Below are 17757 nucleotides of genomic sequence, written 5' to 3' on the forward strand. Positions count from 1 at the left end.
CTACTCCTTTTCACCACTGCTCCAAAAAGGGGGGGGGGGGGGGGGGGGCTTCCAAGGCCTCATGACCAGGGGTGAAAGACAAAGGGGGGACTGGCTGCTCAATGTAATGCAAAGCCGAGCCAGTTGCCTCTTTTGTCCCCCAAAACTTTTCCATCACAATGTGCATTCTCCCGTCCTGCTCTCGCCCCTTTCCCCGCCCGCTTCTCCCAAAAGGACTAGCTTGACCTCTGAACTCAGCTATTCAAATCCCTTATCATTCAAAATCAACCAGCAGGCTCCCTTATTTTCTCTAGTCATTCTAATCTCTGTTTTTATTTCTTCTTCCAACTTCTGTCACAGGAACGTACAGTCAGTAGTCGCACATTTGAATTCTAAGTGGTAAAAAGAAGGATTGTATCTGATAAAGAACACACAGGTGGTCTAAGCCAAACAGCCAGCCAGACACCAGTTGTCACTAATCCAAATAGGAAGTGGCTACATGGCTATCTGTTAGCTCTGCTCCATTCACAACACAGGGGGGTCCTTTCAATTTTCACTGTCCATCCATGCTAACGCTAATGTTACCTCACACACACCTCCCAGAGCCAAAGAGAGGATTTAGCCCGGGCTTCTGGAATCACACATTTCAAAAGAGATGAGTGGGGTTTCCATGGAGATGATGTGTACAGAAATTAAAGGAGAGAGGACCATACCCTACCCCGGCCTGGGCTTACAGAGAAACAAATTTACATCACAAGCAGGCAATGGGGACCCCAAAATCCCCCGCCCCTACCCCATAACCCCTCTAGAGCATAACCGTCTGTGCGTCTCAGTCCCCTCCCGTACCCCAACACCCCCTCCCACCCCCTTTCACTACCGTCTCATTCAGGCCTCTCTCCTGCCCCCCTTACCCCATCCCATAGATATGGGGGCTTTTCAGAAGCTAAGCTGTTGTGTTCTCTGCTGTACCGCTCTACTGTTAACTGCACTCCTGCCTCCTGCCTTTCTCTCTGAGCTATTTTTGATCAGAACAGACTGAGAACTGCACTATTTTCCATCAGAATGACTTCCACCTCAATAGCCCTGCTGAAAGAATGAAAACAAAAACACATTTTAGAGGCTGAGAAACCTTGTTCAGTGTCGGTCAGCCTCACGTTCCTCTATCAGAGCATTCCTCTGCTAACAAAACCCTCAATGCCTCTCGTCACATACTGTAGTCCAACGCTAATGGAAACCCTGTAGAAATACCTTACGAAATTATCTTGATTCTGCATGCAACAAATCACTACAAACAAAACTCAAACCTCACCACAACAGCTTCTACAACTACACAGAAATGTAATACATGAAAACACAACACTATTTCAGCTGCTATTCTTAGTTAGACGTTATCTCCTTAATTCTCTCTCAAATAACGTTATTGTGGCGAGCTACATCCAAACCAAGTTTAAGTGCACACTCATCAGAGTAAAAACTTGTTCTAAGTGAAAACTTTGTCAAGCCCTTCCTTATGGATTTTCCTCCTCGTCGGGCGCTGGCCTGCTAAAGCCTGCCTGAGGGCAGGGATTAGAGTCTGCCTCCCGCGCCCATCCAGTCCAGGGGGGTGATCGACCCCCCTCAGACCGCCGCAGCGTCCCAGGGCTCACCTGTGGGGCACTGACAGTGGAAGGTGTTGATCTTGTCAATACATTTCCCATTGTTCAGGCAGGGGTTGTTGGCGCACTCGTCAGTATTGATCTGGCAGAACAGTCCCTCGTAGCCTGTAGCCAATTAGCAAGGGAAACAAGACACAGGGCCAGTTAGTTAGTTAGTTAACCATGAGAGTTGTACAGTAACATTGACAGAGTGCCTGACTTCAAAGATATAGGTTTAGATTGTAGCCATCCTTTGATTAAAATGGTGTCTTTACCTGGCATACAGATGCAGTGGAAACCTCCTATCTGGTCGAGGCAGGTGGCTTCGTTCTGGCAGGGGTTGGAAAGGCACTCGTTGACGTCGTGTTCACAGCGAGCTCCAGAGAAGCCGGGCTGACACTTACACTGGAAAGAACCCTTGGTGTTCAGGCACTTCCCTCCATGCTCACAGGGGTTGCCACCTAGACACAGAGAGACATGGAGTGAATCTTAACAAACATGTTACAGGGAGTCCTCCTTCACAATGCTGTGTAGGGATTGATACCTGTCTACCTCTCTGCTGTGTAGGGGTTGATACCTGTCTACCTCTCTGCTGTGTAGGGGTTGCTACCTGTCTACCTCTCTGCTGTGTAGGGATTGATACCTGTCTACCTCTCTGCTGTGTAGGGGTTGATACCTGTCTACCTCTCTGCTGTGTAGGGGTTGATACCTGTCTACCTCTCTGCTGTGTAGGGGTTTCTACCTGTCTACCTCTCTGCTGTGTAGGGGTTGATACCTGTCTACCTCTCTGCTGTGTAGGGGTTGCTACCTGTCTACCTCTCTGCTGTGTAGGGGTTGCTACCTGTCTACCTCTCTGCTGTGTAGGGGTTGATACCTGTCTACCTCTCTGCTGTGTAGGGATTGATACCTGTCTACCTCTCTGCTGTGTAGGGGTTGATACCTGTCTACCTCTCTGCTGTGTAGGGGTTTCTACCTGTCTACCTCTCTGCTGTGTAGGGGTTTCTACCTGTCTACCTCTCTGCTGTGTAGGGGTTGATACCTGTCTACCTCTCTGCTGTGTAGGGATTGCTACCTGTCTATCTCTCTGCTGTGTAGGGATTGCTACCTGTCTACCTCTCTGCTGTGTAGGGGTTTCTACCTGTCTACCTCTCTGCTGTGTAGGGGTTGATACCTGTCTACCTCTCTGCTGTGTAGGGGTTTCTACCTGTCTACCTCTCTGCTGTGTAGGGGTTTCTACCTGTCTACCTCTCTGCTGTGTAGGGGTTGCTACCTGTCTACCTCTCTGCTGTGTAGGGGTTGCTACCTGTCTACCTCTCTGCTGTGTAGGGGTTGATACCTGTCTACCTCTCTGCTGTGTAGGGATTGATACCTGTCTACCTCTCTGCTGTGTAGGGGTTGATACCTGTCTACCTCTCTGCTGTGTAGGGGTTTCTACCTGTCTACCTCTCTGCTGTGTAGGGGTTTCTACCTGTCTACCTCTCTGCTGTGTAGGGGTTGCTACCTGTCTACCTCTCTGCTGTGTAGGGATTGATACCTGTCTACCTCTCTGCTGTGTAGGGGTTGATACCTGTCTACCTCTCTGCTGTGTAGGGGTTGATACCTGTCTACCTCTCTGCTGTGTAGGGGTTTATACCTGTCTACCTCTCTGCTGTGTAGGGGTTGATACCTGTCTACCTCTCTGCTGTGTAGGGGTTGCTACCTGTCTACCTCTCTGCTGTGTAGGGGTTGCTACCTGTCTACCTCTCTGCTGTGTAGGGGTTGCTACCTGTCTACCTCTCTGCTGTGTAGGGGTTGATACCTGTCTACCTCTCTGCTGTGTAGGGATTGATACCTGTCTACCTCTCTGCTGTGTAGGGGTTGATACCTGTCTACCTCTCTGCTGTGTAGGGGTTTCTACCTGTCTACCTCTCTGCTGTGTAGGGGTTGATACCTGTCTACCTCTCTGCTGTGTAGGGGTTTCTACCTGTCTACCTCTCTGCTGTGTAGGGGTTGATACCTGTCTACCTCTCTGCTGTGTAGGGATTGATACCTGTCTACCTCTCTGCTGTGTAGGGGTTGATACCTGTCTACCTCTCTGCTGTGTAGGGGTTTCTACCTGTCTACCTCTCTGCTGTGTAGGGGTTGATACCTGTCTACCTCTCTGCTGTGTAGGGGTTGATACCTGTCTACCTCTCTGCTGTGTAGGGGTTTCTACCTGTCTACCTCTCTGCTGTGTAGGGGTTGATACCTGTCTACCTCTCTGCTGTGTAGGGGTTTCTACCTGTCTACCTCTCTGCTGTGTAGGGGTTGCTACCTGTCTACCTCTCTGCTGTGTAGGGGTTGCTACCTGTCTACCTCTCTGCTGTGTAGGGGTTGCTACCTGTCTACCTCTCTGCTGTGTAGGGGTTTCTACCTGTCTACCTCTCTGCTGTGTAGGGGTTTCTACCTGTCTACCTCTCTGCTGTGTAGGGGTTTCTACCTGTCTACCTCTCTGTTGTGTAGGGGTTGCTACCTGTCTACCTCTCTGCTGTGTAGGGGTTGCTACCTGTCTACCTCTCTGCTGTGTAGGGGTTGATACCTGTCTACCTCTCTGCTGTGTAGGGGTTGATACCTGTCTGCCTCTCTGCTGTGTAGGGGTTTCTACCTGTCTACCTCTCTGCTGTGTAGTGGTTTCTACCTGTCTACCTCTCTGCTGTGTAGGGGTTGATACCTGTCTACCTCTCTGCTGTGTAGGGGTTTCTACCTGTCTACCTCTCTGCTGTGTAGGGGTTTCTACCTGTCTACCTCTCTGCTGTGTAGGGGTTGCTACCTGTCTACCTCTCTGCTGTGTAGGGGTTGATACCTGTCTGTCTCTCTGCTGTGTAAGGGTTGATACCTGTCTATCTCTCTGCTGTGTAGGGGTTTCTACCTGTCTACCTCTCTGCTGTGTAGGGGTTGCTACCTGTCTACCTCTCTGCTGTGTAGGGGTTGATACCTGTCTACCTCTCTGCTGTGTAGGGGTTGATACTTGTCTACCTCTCTGCTGTGTAGGGGTTGCTACCTGTCTACCTCTCTGCTGTGTAGGGGTTTCTACCTGTCTACCTCTCTGCTGTGTAGGGGTTGATACCTGTCTACCTCTCTGCTGTGTAGGGGTTGATACTTGTCTACCTCTCTGCTGTGTAGGGGTTGATACCTGTCTACCTCTCTGCTGTGTAGGGGTTGATACCTGTCTACCTCTCTGCTGTGTAGGGGTTTCTACCTGTCTACCTCTCTGCTGTGTAGGGGTTTCTACCTGTCTACCTCTCTGCTGTGTAGGGGTTGATACCTGTCTACCTCTCTGCTGTGTAGGGGTTGCTACCTGTCTACCTCTCTGCTGTGTAGGGGTTGATACCTGTCTGCCTCTCTGCTGTGTAGGGGTTGATACCTGTCTACCTCTCTGCTGTGTAGGGGTTTCTACCTGTCTACCTCTCTGCTGTGTAGGGGTTTCTACCTGTCTACCTCTCTGCTGTGTAGGGGTTTCTACCTGTCTACCTCTCTGCTGTGTAGGGGTTGCTACCTGTCTACCTCTCTGCTGTGTAGGGGTTGATACCTGTCTACCTCTCTGCTGTGTAGGGGTTGCTACCTGTCTACCTCTCTGCTGTGTAGGGGTTGATACCTGTCTACCTCTCTGCTGTGTAGGGGTTGCTACCTGTCTACATCTCTGCTGTGTAGGGGTTGATACCTGTCTACCTCTCTGCTGTGTAGGGGTTGCTACCTGTCTACCTCTCTGCTGTGTAGGGGTTGCTACCTGTCTACATCTCTGCTGTGTAGGGGTTGATACCTGTCTACATCTCTGCTGTGTAGGGGTTGATACCTGTCTACCTCTCTGCTGTGTAGGGGTTTCTACCTGTCTACCTCTCTGCTGTGTAGGGGTTTCTACCTGTCTACCTCTCTGCTGTGTAGGGGTTAATACCTGTCTACCTCTCTGCTGTGTAGGGGTTGATACCTGTCTACCTCTCTGCTGTGTAGGGGTTGATACCTGTCTGCCTCTCTGCTCACGGCCCTCCTGCTACTCGGACCCTATCTGGCTGATTTCTACCGGCCTCCCCTCCAGCCGTCAGCCCTGTCATCCCTGTCAGCCCTGGCCCATGAGTGGCTTTCTGATCTCTGAGGTCGAGGAAATCACATTTCTAGTTCTTGACTAACCAAGCATAACGAAGCCCCTGAAGAATAAAGCTTTTTCCTATATTGATATAATGCGTGTTTATGAAAGCATCCCTCAGTGATCTGAGCCTACTTACCTAGTGAGCACTCGTCAACATCCTGGTCACAGGCGGTGCCAATGTAGCCAAGGGGACAGGTGCAGATGGCCTTGCCATTGACGGGGTTGGTGTCACAGTTAGAGCCTTTCTGACAGGGGTTACTAATACAGGCGTCATCCAGGTGACACAGCAGACCTGGCACAGCACAAGAAAAACAGGAGACGTTGATAGGCTTTACAGTTATTTACGTCGTTAAATTATATTTATTTAGTTATTGCTTTTCAACCTTGTAATAACTAGCTATAGTAAATACAGTGAAAGTATATGTGCTGCTGGCACTGTAAAAGGAAAGGCTACCAATTTAGTATCACTGTTGTAAACACACGAGATTCAGCATAAAATGGTGGGAGATATACAAGTATAAAAAGCTCAGGGTCAGAACAATTAAAAAACAAGGACAAATGCAGAAGACCAAAGTGCTTTGGCTGACCTGTGCGACCATGGGGACACTCGCAGAAGAAGGACGCCACACGGTCATGGCAGATGGCCCCCTGATGGCAGGCGGCATTGGCGCAGTCATCAATATTCTCTCCACAGTCGTCCCCCGTCCACCCGTTGACACACACACACTGGTAGGCACTGTAGATGTTGTGGCACGTTCCACCGTTCTGGCACGCGTTGGGCATCAGCTGGCACTCGTCAACGTCCTCTGTACAGAACTGGCCTATAGGGGAGAACATGGAGGAAATGCACTTGTCAACAGCGCACCGTGCACCCAAATGGGTCAACGAGAGCCAAAGATGAATAATAATGAAAAGAAAGGGGGCTTCCACTGTAGAGTTCAGAGTAGGGTCAAAGTTATCCCATAAAGACTGATGCAGGGTGACACAGTATATGTTTGTGTTCACCTCATGACCTAGGTTAGGATTGGGGGTTAGTAATCTGATCCTAGATCTGTATTCATGAGCAACTTCTACCAGGAGTGTAGAGAAGAGTGGGTGGGTGAGGGGTACTGTATGGTTACCTGTGAATTCTGGTTTGCATTGGCAGTTATAGGTGTTAACCCCGTCCACACAGGTTCCTCCATTGTGACACTCGTGTCCTGGACAGTCGTCAATGTTAGTGTCACAGTTCTGACCCGAGAAACCTGGAGAGGACAGGACATCATGTTAAATACACACATAGTACACACTGTTGTTTTTCATCTCAACAGAAGGGATCCTGTTAGATTTGCATGAATAAAGAGGGAATATCATGGAAGCCTACTGGATATCTAAATATTTTTGTCTCTTTGGATCATTCTCTTTGCTTTTCCTAGTAACAAAAATGCCTGGTTGGTTTCTTTCAAAACAAGGGAAGTGAAACTCTTTTACAGTTAACGCGGTTAACGGCCTTCTTCTTCAGAGGGTAATGAATGGCAGCGGTGCAACCCTCCTTGAGTATGTGGCAGTCAGAAAAACAGCCAGACACACCACAGCTACCCTTCCTGCCCTGGCATTACACAACACACCACCACACTATTGTTTGGCACCCTGACTGCAGAAGAAAAAGACAGGGACATTTAATAGGCAATACTGGCAATTTTGTGGAAGTAGAATCTGAGCATCATTGGATTGTTGACAATGAGAGTACTTGTCTTGATTCATAATATAAATTATTTTCCTTTGGTACTGAAGTTACTGTGAGAACCGTCCAAAATAGTGTGTAAGGCACAAAGACAGTGGTATGGCACTTGCTAGGAGCTCAGTGGAGGTCTGTCTATCCCAGCCTGGCTTTAGAGCAGGGCGGAAGTGGTGACGTGATGGGTGGGGAGCATAGAGAGGGGAGAGAAGATGACAAGTCCTGGTAACCCTGCCTATAGGACTAGCAGGCTTTACTTTGCTGTGAGAATGTTGTCTCTCTGCCATTTCCTCACAATAAGGCCCAATGCTTTCCTGCTCACACACACACACACACACACACGCACACGCACACGCACACAGAACTGTGGAGCCACTACAAACAGCTCTCACACACACAGCACTATGGAGCCACTGCACACACACAGTTTCCTCCTCCTGCACTCACATCCTGACCAGCCACTAGACAACAGAGAACAGTACTGCTAGTTTCTTTCACTGTGGTTTTGGATGTTTGATTGAGTCAAGATGGCTTGAAGTGGGTAGACTGGCAGAGAAAACACTTAGCTGCCCCTAAGTGGAAACGGATTGCACAAGTTGAAAGTTCATACAGGATCAAATCCTAACTTTATATAATCTTACATAACTGAAACTTTTTCATAGTTGAATGGACTGATTGTAAATGGTTCGGGATACAAGCGCCTGCTAAATGACTAAAATGTAATGTAAATGTAGGCTTCTGCTCATAGTGGATCAGACGGGACCACATTAAACAGAGCAGTACCTGGCACACAGGAGCATTCGTAGGTGGTGTCTCCCTTCTGGACGCAGGTAGCCCCGTTGTGGCAGGGGGAGGGGTTGCAGGGTAGGTAGCGGATATCACAGTGCTTGCCTGTGTACTCCTGTGGACACTGGCAGCGGTAGGTGCCCACCTCGTTCACACACGAACCTCCGTTCTGGCAGTGCGAGGGGCTCTGGGCACATTCATTGACATCCTGCTTGCAGGTCTGACCGTAGAAGAAGGGGGTGCAGGAACAGATGTAGTGGGACTCGAAGGGGGTGCACTGCCCGCCGTTGGCACAGGGGTTAGATGCACAGGGGTCTGCCTGCTGGCACTGCTTACCTGGAAGAGACAGACACTCATCTTGTAAATAAAGGATGAAACATTTAATAAATTCACGATTTTAACTTTATTTACATTAGGGCTCTCACAATACAATATTATCACGATACTTAAGTGCCGATACAATATGTACTGCGATTCTCACGATTTTCTTTTTATTGCGATTCGAAACTGTGATTTTATTGCAATTTGATGTTCCAAACATATTGCTCAACATATGTCTGCTGCAGACAGACAAGAGCCATGAGAAAACAAGTTTTGATCAGTTATGGAAATAAAAATGCTGAAAACAAATTTGCTCCCTATTTCAAAAGAAGATGGAGAACAAGCTACAAAGGACAAATACTGGAGTTTTGGTGCAGGTACAGCCAACTAGCACAAAAATGAAATTGCGATATTGTCAAAACGATTCAATGTAATTTATCGTCAAAAATAATATCCCGAGATGTAGCTGTATCGATTTTTTCGCTCATCACTAATTTAATGTACAGTCATGGCCAAAAGTTTTGAGAATGACACAAATATGAATTTCCACAAAGTTTGCTGCTTCAGTGTCTTCAGATATTTTTGTCAGATGTTACTATGGAATACTGAAGTATAATTACAAGCATTTCAAAAGTATCAAAGGTTTTTATTGACAATTACATGAAGTTGATGCAAAGAGTCAATATTTGCAGTGTTGACCCTTCTTTTTCAAGACCTCTGCAATCTGCCCTGGCATGCTGTCAATTAACTTCTGGGCCACATCCTGACTGATGGCAGCCCATTCTTGCATAATCAATGCTTGGAGTTTGTCAGAATTTGTGGGGTTTTGTTTGTCTACCTGCCTCTTGAGGATTGATCACATGTTCTCAATGGGAGTAAGATCTAAGGAATTTCCTGGCCATGGACCCAAAATATCAATGTTTTGTTCCCCGAGACACTTTGTTATCACTTTTGCCTTATGGCAAGGTGCTCCATCATGCTGGAAAAGGCATTGTTCGTCACCAAACTGTTCCTGGATGGTTGGGAGAAGTTGCTCTCGGAGGATGTGTTGGTACCATTCTTTATTCATGGCTGTGTTCTTAGGCAAAATTGTGAGTGAGCCCCACTCCCTTGCCTGAGAAGCAACCCCACACATGAATGGTCTCAGGATGCTTTACTGTTGGCATGACACAGGACTGATGGTAGCGCTCATTCCGGATGCCCCAAACAATCGGAAAGGGGATTCATCAGAGAAAATGACTTTACCCCAGTCCTCAGCAGTCCAATCACTGTACCTTTTGCAGAATATCAGTCTGTCCCTGATGTTTTTCCTGGAGAGAAGTTGCTTCTTTGCTGCCCTTCTTGACACCAGACCATCCTCCAAAAGTCTTCGCCTCACTGTGCGTGCAGATGCACTCACACCTGCCTGCTGCCATTCCTGAGCAAGCTCTGTACTGGTGGTGCCCTGATCCCGCAGCTGAATCAACTTTAGGAGATGGTCCTGGCACTTGCTGGACTTTCTTGGGCACCCTGAAGCCTTCTTCACAACAATTGAACCGCTCTCCTTGAAGTTCTTGATGATCTGATAAATGGTTGATTTAGGTGCAATCTTACTGGCAGCAATATCCTTGCCTGTGAAGCCCTTTTTGTGCAAAGCAATGATGACGGCACATGTTTCCTTGCAGGTAACCATGATTGACAGAGGAAGAACAATGATTCCAAGCACCACCCTCCTTTTGAAGCTTCCAGTCTGTTATTCGAACTCAATCAGCATGACAGCGTGATCTCCAGCCTTGTTCTTGTCAACACTCACACCTGTGTTAACTAGAGAATCACTGACATGATGTCAGCTGGTCCTTTTGTGGCAGGGCTGAAATGCAGTATAATTCTTTGGGGGGGGATTCAGTTAATTTGCATGGCAAAGAGGGACTTTGCAATTAATTGCAATTCATCAGATCACTCTCCATAACATTCTGGAGTATATGCAAACTGCCATCATACAGGCAGCAGACTTTGAAAATTAATATTTGTGTCATTCTCAAAACTTTGGGCCACGACTGTACATTCATAGCTGCTTGTATTTTAAGGAAAATAATGCCCTACGGTTAGTTGTAACCATGGTCAGTTTACATTTTTCAATGAACAGAAGACCAGTTAGTAATGCTATTTGTCACTACTAGAGTATACAGCTTTTCCCTTCAGTATTCTGACTACAGTGTGAGTAGTAAATATGACAGTGTTCACCTGACCAGCCAGGGGGACATCTACACTTGTACTCTCTGAGGTTGACCAGATCACAGGTGCCACCGTTCCGGCAGGGAGAGCTGAGACAAGCGCTGTCGATTGGCGTCAGACACAGGCGGTCCGTGAAGCCCGGTTGGCAGAAACACGTGTAGTCCACTGAGTTCCCACGGGGTACCGTGTGACACGAGCCGCCATTTTTACACGGAGAGGAGATGCAAGGGTCCCGGTGCTGACACTTGCTCCCTACGAATCCATCCCGACACCTGGAGAGAGAGAGAGAGAGAGAGAGAGAGAGAGAGAGAGAGAGAGAGAGAGAGAGAGAGAGAGAGAGAGAGAGGCAGGATGTGTCAGCATTAAGGGTTTAGGGAAAGTTGTATTCAACAGGTGAGGACTGACAACACTTTCTTTTTTTTTCAAGTTAACACGAGTCAAGCATGTGTGGCTATTGCAATGCCACCTGTCTTCATCTGTTTTAGTAGATATAAGATGTGGGAAAGCAGGAAGGGTGAAAGCAAATACCTAGTTGGCTTCCACTTTACTGCTTTCACCTGTTTTCAGAGGTCAGTGCAAACAAGGACAGGAAGCCACTTTAGGCAATTGAGATTTCCCTACTGTGTGCTCATCAATATACATCTCCAGCAGCCTGGGAAACAGCCTCAGCCTGATACTAACTAAGTAAGTAACGAACTTACTAGTCCCTGCTCACTGTGAAAGACACCCAGAGGGCTCAGACAGGAGGATGCTGTCTCTCTCTCTGTCCTGACCACTATTTTAACAACACAGCAACATAGCCATGAGAACTATGCAGCAAAACCGCACATTTGCCTTTTCACTGTCGTCCTCTCAGACAATGTGTTAGGCCTTAAACCACAGCAACTCCAGGACATGGGGGGCAGGGGGTGGGACTGCAAACGGTTCCCAGAGAGGAGAGGGGGAGAGAGTGAGCGAGCGAGGCAGAAAGAGAGAAAGAAAGAGGGAAAGTGGGAAAGAGGGAGAGAAGGAGAAAGAGAGAGAGCGAGAAAGATGGAGAAAGGGAGAGTGAGTGGGACAGCGGCTGTCAGGTCAGTGGGGATGGATTCACACATTTACTATTACAATGAGAGGGCTTGGAGAGTCCCCAGAGGCTACACAAAGTACACTCCCAACCAAGGGCCACACAGCGTGCACACAGAGCATGCACACACACACATGCACGTGTGCACTGCACTGCACATACACACACACACCCACACTCACACAATCACACAGGTGGCCATAGAGGTTAGTGGGCTCAGTGAGGTGATCAGGAAGGTTACCAACTGTGCCACAGATCAGTCATGTCAGAGTCAGCTGAAAGAGATAACCCACCACCTTCAGTTTGGAACCTCACTGCTTCAACATGCTCCTATTTGTCATCCAGAGGGTTTCTGTACTGTTTCCCACAGGGCTGAAGGGTGGGGGTTGGTCATTATGGATAGACTAACTCCATTCATCAATAGTACACAATAACATTGAGCTGGACTCTGACAATAATGCTAATCCAGTCTCATTTTTTGACATAAAAAGTTTTCCACCATGGCGCCTATCAACAGCTCTTAGCAAGAAATATGCTTCACTTCACTCCTTTATTCAGTGCTCTAAGGACAAGGCAGTGTCTATACCAGTCTTTGAACTCAGAGTTAACATTATGGATACTTAAAATTAGTGTGCCCCCACCTCAACTCTCTCTCTCTCTCTCTCTCTCTCTCTCTGAGACAAGAGACGCAGAGAGAGCACTGTAAACTCTATCATGAACCACACAGACACTTTTGATATCAGTCACTCTCCTAGCGAAGCTCTCGCTAATTCCTTGTCAATTCCCCCAAGGCAAAACATGAAAACAATACCAAACACTCCCAAACAAGCTGAGTCCTTCCTATTGGAGGTTGTTGCGTTTTTCTTTTATAGTTGCAACTAGGATTGCATTTATTTAAATATATAATACCTGTTGATTACAGCTACTGTGTGTCATTGATTACATAGTGTTACGGCTCAGCAACATTTTAATATCGTTAAAAGTTCTCACTCCAAAATACCATGATAGAGTTGTCTATTACTATTAGCTCTGGGGGGGCAGGCTAAATCACATCCCCAAACATTCCCAGGGGGCCGTTGGATGTGTGAGCAAGAACACTGGGGGCCTGGGGCCAAGCAGAGGCCCCCTGTGGGGACAGACATGTGTTTAGACAGGGTTCCTCTCTCACAGGATTAGGGTGACCAGGGAAAGAAAACATCACATGCTAGCTACACAAACATGAAGGGTCCGATGGCATGTCACTCTGCTTTAATGCTAGGCTGAGCAACCTTTCCAGTCACTGGGATAAACCATGGAATCACTCCTCTTTGGTTACAATGAGCATGTTTGTTAGGATGTTTTTTTTGCTACAGAGATAGAAAAGGCCATCTAACAAAGTCCCATCATTGCCATATGCTATTTTAGAACTATTCTAAATCACTCATCTAAACATGATCCTGTTTATTTTGCTGTGGAGAGAAGAATTAATCCTCAGTTCATCCTTATTCTCTATAGTTTTTATTCTGCTTTCATTTTTCAGATAATTCACATAATTTGCTATCTTTTTTAATTATGACAGAGATGTATAAGAATGCAGAAGCATTCCGCCAGGCAGCAATGCAATGCAGTTCTGAAATAGTGGGAGGCTATAAGGCAACCCGGGTCTCCCATAGCGGGGGACAGCGCAGACACAGTGGGTGCCTGGTTCTGGGGTTGTGAGGCTGGCCATGCGTTGCTCTCTGGGCCATCGTTCCCAAAAGGCTGCAGCCAGGGAGCAGGTGCGCATGTTAATGAGGAGACGGCAGCTGCTGCCTAACCACCGCTCACTCACCCCTCCCTCCCTCCCTCCCCCCGTTTCTGCGCCCTCTGTGCCCATCTTCTTCCTTCCCTCCCTCCCTCCATTCCCCCTGTTTCTGCGCCCTCTGTGCCCATCTTCTTCCCTCCCTCCCTCCCTCCATCCCCCCGTTTCTGCGCCCTCTGTGCCCATCTTCTTCCTTCCCTCCCTCCCTCCCTCCCTCCATCCCCCCGTTTCTGCGCCCTCTGTGCCCATCTTCTTCCCTCCCTCCCTCCATCCCCCCGTTTCTGCGCCCTCTGTGCCCATCTTCTTCCCTCCCTCCATCCCCCCGTTTCTGCGCCCTCTGTGCCCATCTTCTTCCCTCCCTCCCTCCCTCCCTCCCTCCCTCCCTCCCTCCCTCCATCCCCCATTTCCGCGCCCTCTGTGGGCTTGAACCCCAGGGCTTGAACCACCCAGTTTATAATTATGTTTTTAGAACACACAGGACAAATTCCTCTTGTCTGTCTCTTTTCACCACTGAAGGTCACATGCAGTTGGCCATTTTTTTTATTTTTATATATGCTATATTTATATATGCGTCCCTCCATCCCCAGGAGAATAGCTAGAGCCTGGGCTGCGGGTGTCTGAATGCCCCCCTACTCCCCAGCCCTGGAGGGGGATAGGATGAGAGGCCCCATTGTTTCTCCTCCCCATTCAGACCTGACCACAGGCAGGCCAGGTCAGGCCAGGAGCCTCCAAGTTGAGAGTGTGCATTGAGCTGGTAAACCTTCTCCTTTCTGTTCCTTCTTCCCTCCGTCCTGCTCTCCTTTCTATCTGGCTCATCCCTGCTCTCTCTCACACTCCCTTTTTCTGGTCCTTCATTCGGGCTTCTTTTCATTTCCTCTCACTCACACCTTCATGAATCTTCTCTCTCACACTCACACTCACTCACTCACTCACTCACTCACTCACTCTCTCACTCACTCTCTCACTCTCTCACTCACTCACTCTCTCTTTTCATGGCATCCATAGGGTTGTCTGGTTTTGTAAGCCGCCATATTAGGATTTATGTCTCTCTCAATTGGGTCTTTGCTCCAAACTCCTCAAAGTCTGGGTCTGTTTGTTCGTTTTCAATGGTCAACCATGTTGGGGGGGGGGGGGGGGGGGGGGGGGGTGAAAGAGGGTCCTAAAAGTGGAAGATGCAGAGAGACAAAAGCTGTCTGAAAGAAAGGAAATTGGAACTGGTTTTGGAGGGGGACTGAGGAGGTTGCTGGTTTGGAAGGAATGTTGGTGTTTACTATAAAAAAGCTTTCCCCCATCTCCTGAACCTCTTGACTGCAGTCCTCAATGAAGGCTTCTGGCAACCTCACTTTACAGGGCTCCACAAAACCTCACACCAGGTTTGAAACGGGGCCCAGACCTGCGCGTCCACACAAACATAGCAACGTCTCTCACACATGCACTCATACACACGCACACACATACACAGAGGCCTAGAGAGCTGCCGTTTCTTACAACACAGCCCCCCGTCTCACACTGGGGCTTCAAAGACAAATACATAAAGCACCCTCTCCCCTGCCTCGGTCCACGTGGCCCCGCTGCTCAAACACACTGTAGCATTGAGTCAACCTCAACGCGCGCTAGCCAAGAATGCTAAGAGTTTTCTCTTTCACTTGGAGAGAAGTCGACAAATACGCTGTCAGCACAAAATACGTTTTACAGGACACACATGGCTAACCGTCTTAATGCCTCACACAGACTATAAAAGGGCAAAACAAAAGGCACTCAACTAACTCTTTTATGGAGTCTTTAGTTTGCACCACTCAGAACAAACAGTGAAAGGCAGCTGCTGCTGCTACAACAGACTCCTGGCTGTGTCATCTAGAGCTCGCTAATCTCAGCAGCAGGTAAACTTTCTGCTGGAAAGTTAAATAAAGAAGAGCTGAAAAGAGGAGAGGAATCAGAAGCTGTTCAAATATCAGGTGTGCGGCGGGCCGGAGTGGTGTTGCATAACAGGAGAATCTCTAGTCAGGCTGATGCTGTTGTTGTTATCCTTTCACTGTCGTGCCTCCCTCCCTCTCTGCCCCAGTAGCCTCCATTGTCCTGCTGGGATTTATTTTCTTCCTGGACACCAGTAGCCCGTGGCAACAGATCTCTCCCTCTGTGCGTGTGTGTCATTGATGCAGTGTGCATCAAGCGGCTCAGGATCAGCCCGGCAGCAGATGTTGTCATGACACCTGACCTCGGGAGCAGACAGGACTCTGGGGGTTTCCCCACTGTTGGGCCAATCTGCCATCTGTCACTCTCTGAAGTCGCTATGCACAGAAAGGCACTGCGGCTTTGAAGACAGACGGGCACGGAGGCGTACACATGCACACACAGGCGTATAAACACACACACACAGAGGTGTACAGGCTCCAGTCTCCTACCTCTGGACCTATCAGGGCTGTGTTTTGTTTCAATAGATCCTATGACAGCCATGAAGCCCCTCTATGTTACCCATTCTACAGTACCGTACTGTCGTTTCTCTAGAGGGGAAAACAGACCAAGCAGACGAAAGGTAATTAGCAGAGAGTGGCTGTCCTATAGCATCTGAACCCCGAACATCAGCCGTCACTTTCTATTCATTTCCTGACAGTTCTACATGTTGAATGCTTGAATCGCCAACTTGGTCGACCCCCAACAGGTGATGTACTGCGCAGGGCGGATGTTTTGGTTGGTCTGTCGGGGGCGTAAGAGAAAAGGAACACTGTTCTAATTTAATTTCATAACAACACCACATATTACTTGAACCTCTTCATTTTCAGATTTCAACACAGTGTATTGAGTAAGTGACAAACTGTTACATTTTGGGCCTTGAACTAATCAAGTGATTTTTTACAAACTGTCTCTCCTTTATATGCCTCCACTTCTTTCTCTTTATGGCACTAAACTGCCTTCAGCCTGGAGTCAAACTGTGCCAGGAACACTCTATTCCCCTGCATCACTTCTCTCCACTCTCTTTTCCAGGCTGTTTGGTGTCTGTGCCTCTGCTAAAGTATCCTTTCGTCTTCTGATCTGTTTAAAAGCACTCCCCGGGGCCTGCTTTGGTACTGTGCCTCAGTCTCTCTCTCTAATCGTGCACATGAGAGCTGACCTTCCCAGCCCAAATCTGTTAGTGTTTATTAGAGGCCTGTTTATTTGGCCGCTCCCCCAGAGACAGGGATACAACACAGAGCAGAGGCAGAAGGAGGACAGAGGAGGAAGGAGGACAGCAAGGGAGGCAATAGGAGGACAGGGGAGGCAGGTGAGACGAGGAGGATGAGGACAGGGGAGGCAGGAGGATTACAGGGGAGGCAGGAGGAAGGGCAGGAGGAAAACAGGGGAGATAGGAGTTGGGGAGGCAGGAGGAGGACAGTGGAGGAAGGAGGAAGAGAAGGGAGACCGGAGGAGGACAGAGGAGGCAGGAAGAAGACATGGGAGGCAAGGGGGAGGACAGGCGAGGCAGGAGGAGGACAGGGGAGGCAAAGGGGAGGACAGAGGAGGCAAGAGAAGGACAGTAGAGGCAGGAGGACAGTAGAGGCTGGAGGACAGTAGAGGCAGGAGGATATTGGGGAGTCAGGAGGAAGAGTGGAGGCAGGAGGAAGAGTGGAGGCAGGATGAGGACAGTGGAGGAAATAGGAGAACAAGGGAGGCAGGAGGTGGACAGTGGAGGCAGGAGAAGAACAGGGTAAGCAGGAGGACAGGGGAGGCAGGCATCGGGGACATCTGACTCATAGCTGCCTTCTCCTAGTGACTGGTAGTGCTCATGAGCCAAAAGTGGTCCCTGAAAATTGCATACTACGTTATAAGTGTGCTGATATGTGCACCATGTTATTGCCCTCTCTCTCTCTCTCGCTTTGCTGTGGGTGCATCATGTGCATCTTGCCAGCTGTCACCCATATGGCGAGGGGCTGAAGCTCATTGGTTGAACTCGAATCGCTAGGGGGCTGGCCCAGGTCAGGGGAAAATTTTGGGAATGGCGCAGCACAGCTTCCAGAAAAACAATTTATTTCAAACTAGGGATTTCATGGCTAATTAGGGGTAAGACAGTACTTTTGCTCATAGATTATGCATGTATGAAATATACATAGTAGTCGACAAAGTTCCACAGCATGTCTTTAAGTGCATGGAAGCAGACCATGAGGTAGTTACTGTACAGAGCACACT

The 17757-nt window shown here is 48.5% G+C and overlaps 1 protein-coding gene across 2 annotated transcripts in view; it reads right to left on the reverse strand.

Annotated features, from left to right (window-relative positions):
- Positions 1 to 17757, reverse strand: part of LOC106585423 (neurogenic locus notch homolog protein 1) — a 56556-nt gene that overhangs the window by 24691 nt on the left and 14108 nt on the right. For both annotated transcript variants that reach the window (XM_014171599.3, XM_014171598.3), the window contains exons 3-9: positions 10763 to 11025; positions 8216 to 8554; positions 6837 to 6959; positions 6303 to 6536; positions 5852 to 6007; positions 1889 to 2074; positions 1626 to 1739 (exon numbers count right to left, since the gene is read on the reverse strand). In XM_014171599.3, coding sequence (XP_014027074.1) covers positions 1626 to 1739; positions 1889 to 2074; positions 5852 to 6007; positions 6303 to 6536; positions 6837 to 6959; positions 8216 to 8554; positions 10763 to 11025 — 1415 coding nt within the window. The remainder of the gene's footprint in view (positions 1 to 1625; positions 1740 to 1888; positions 2075 to 5851; positions 6008 to 6302; positions 6537 to 6836; positions 6960 to 8215; positions 8555 to 10762; positions 11026 to 17757) is intronic.

This window comes from Salmo salar, chromosome 24 (assembly GCF_965601325.2).
Source record: "Salmo salar chromosome 24, fSalSal1, whole genome shotgun sequence".
NCBI lineage: Eukaryota > Metazoa > Chordata > Actinopteri > Salmoniformes > Salmonidae > Salmo > Salmo salar.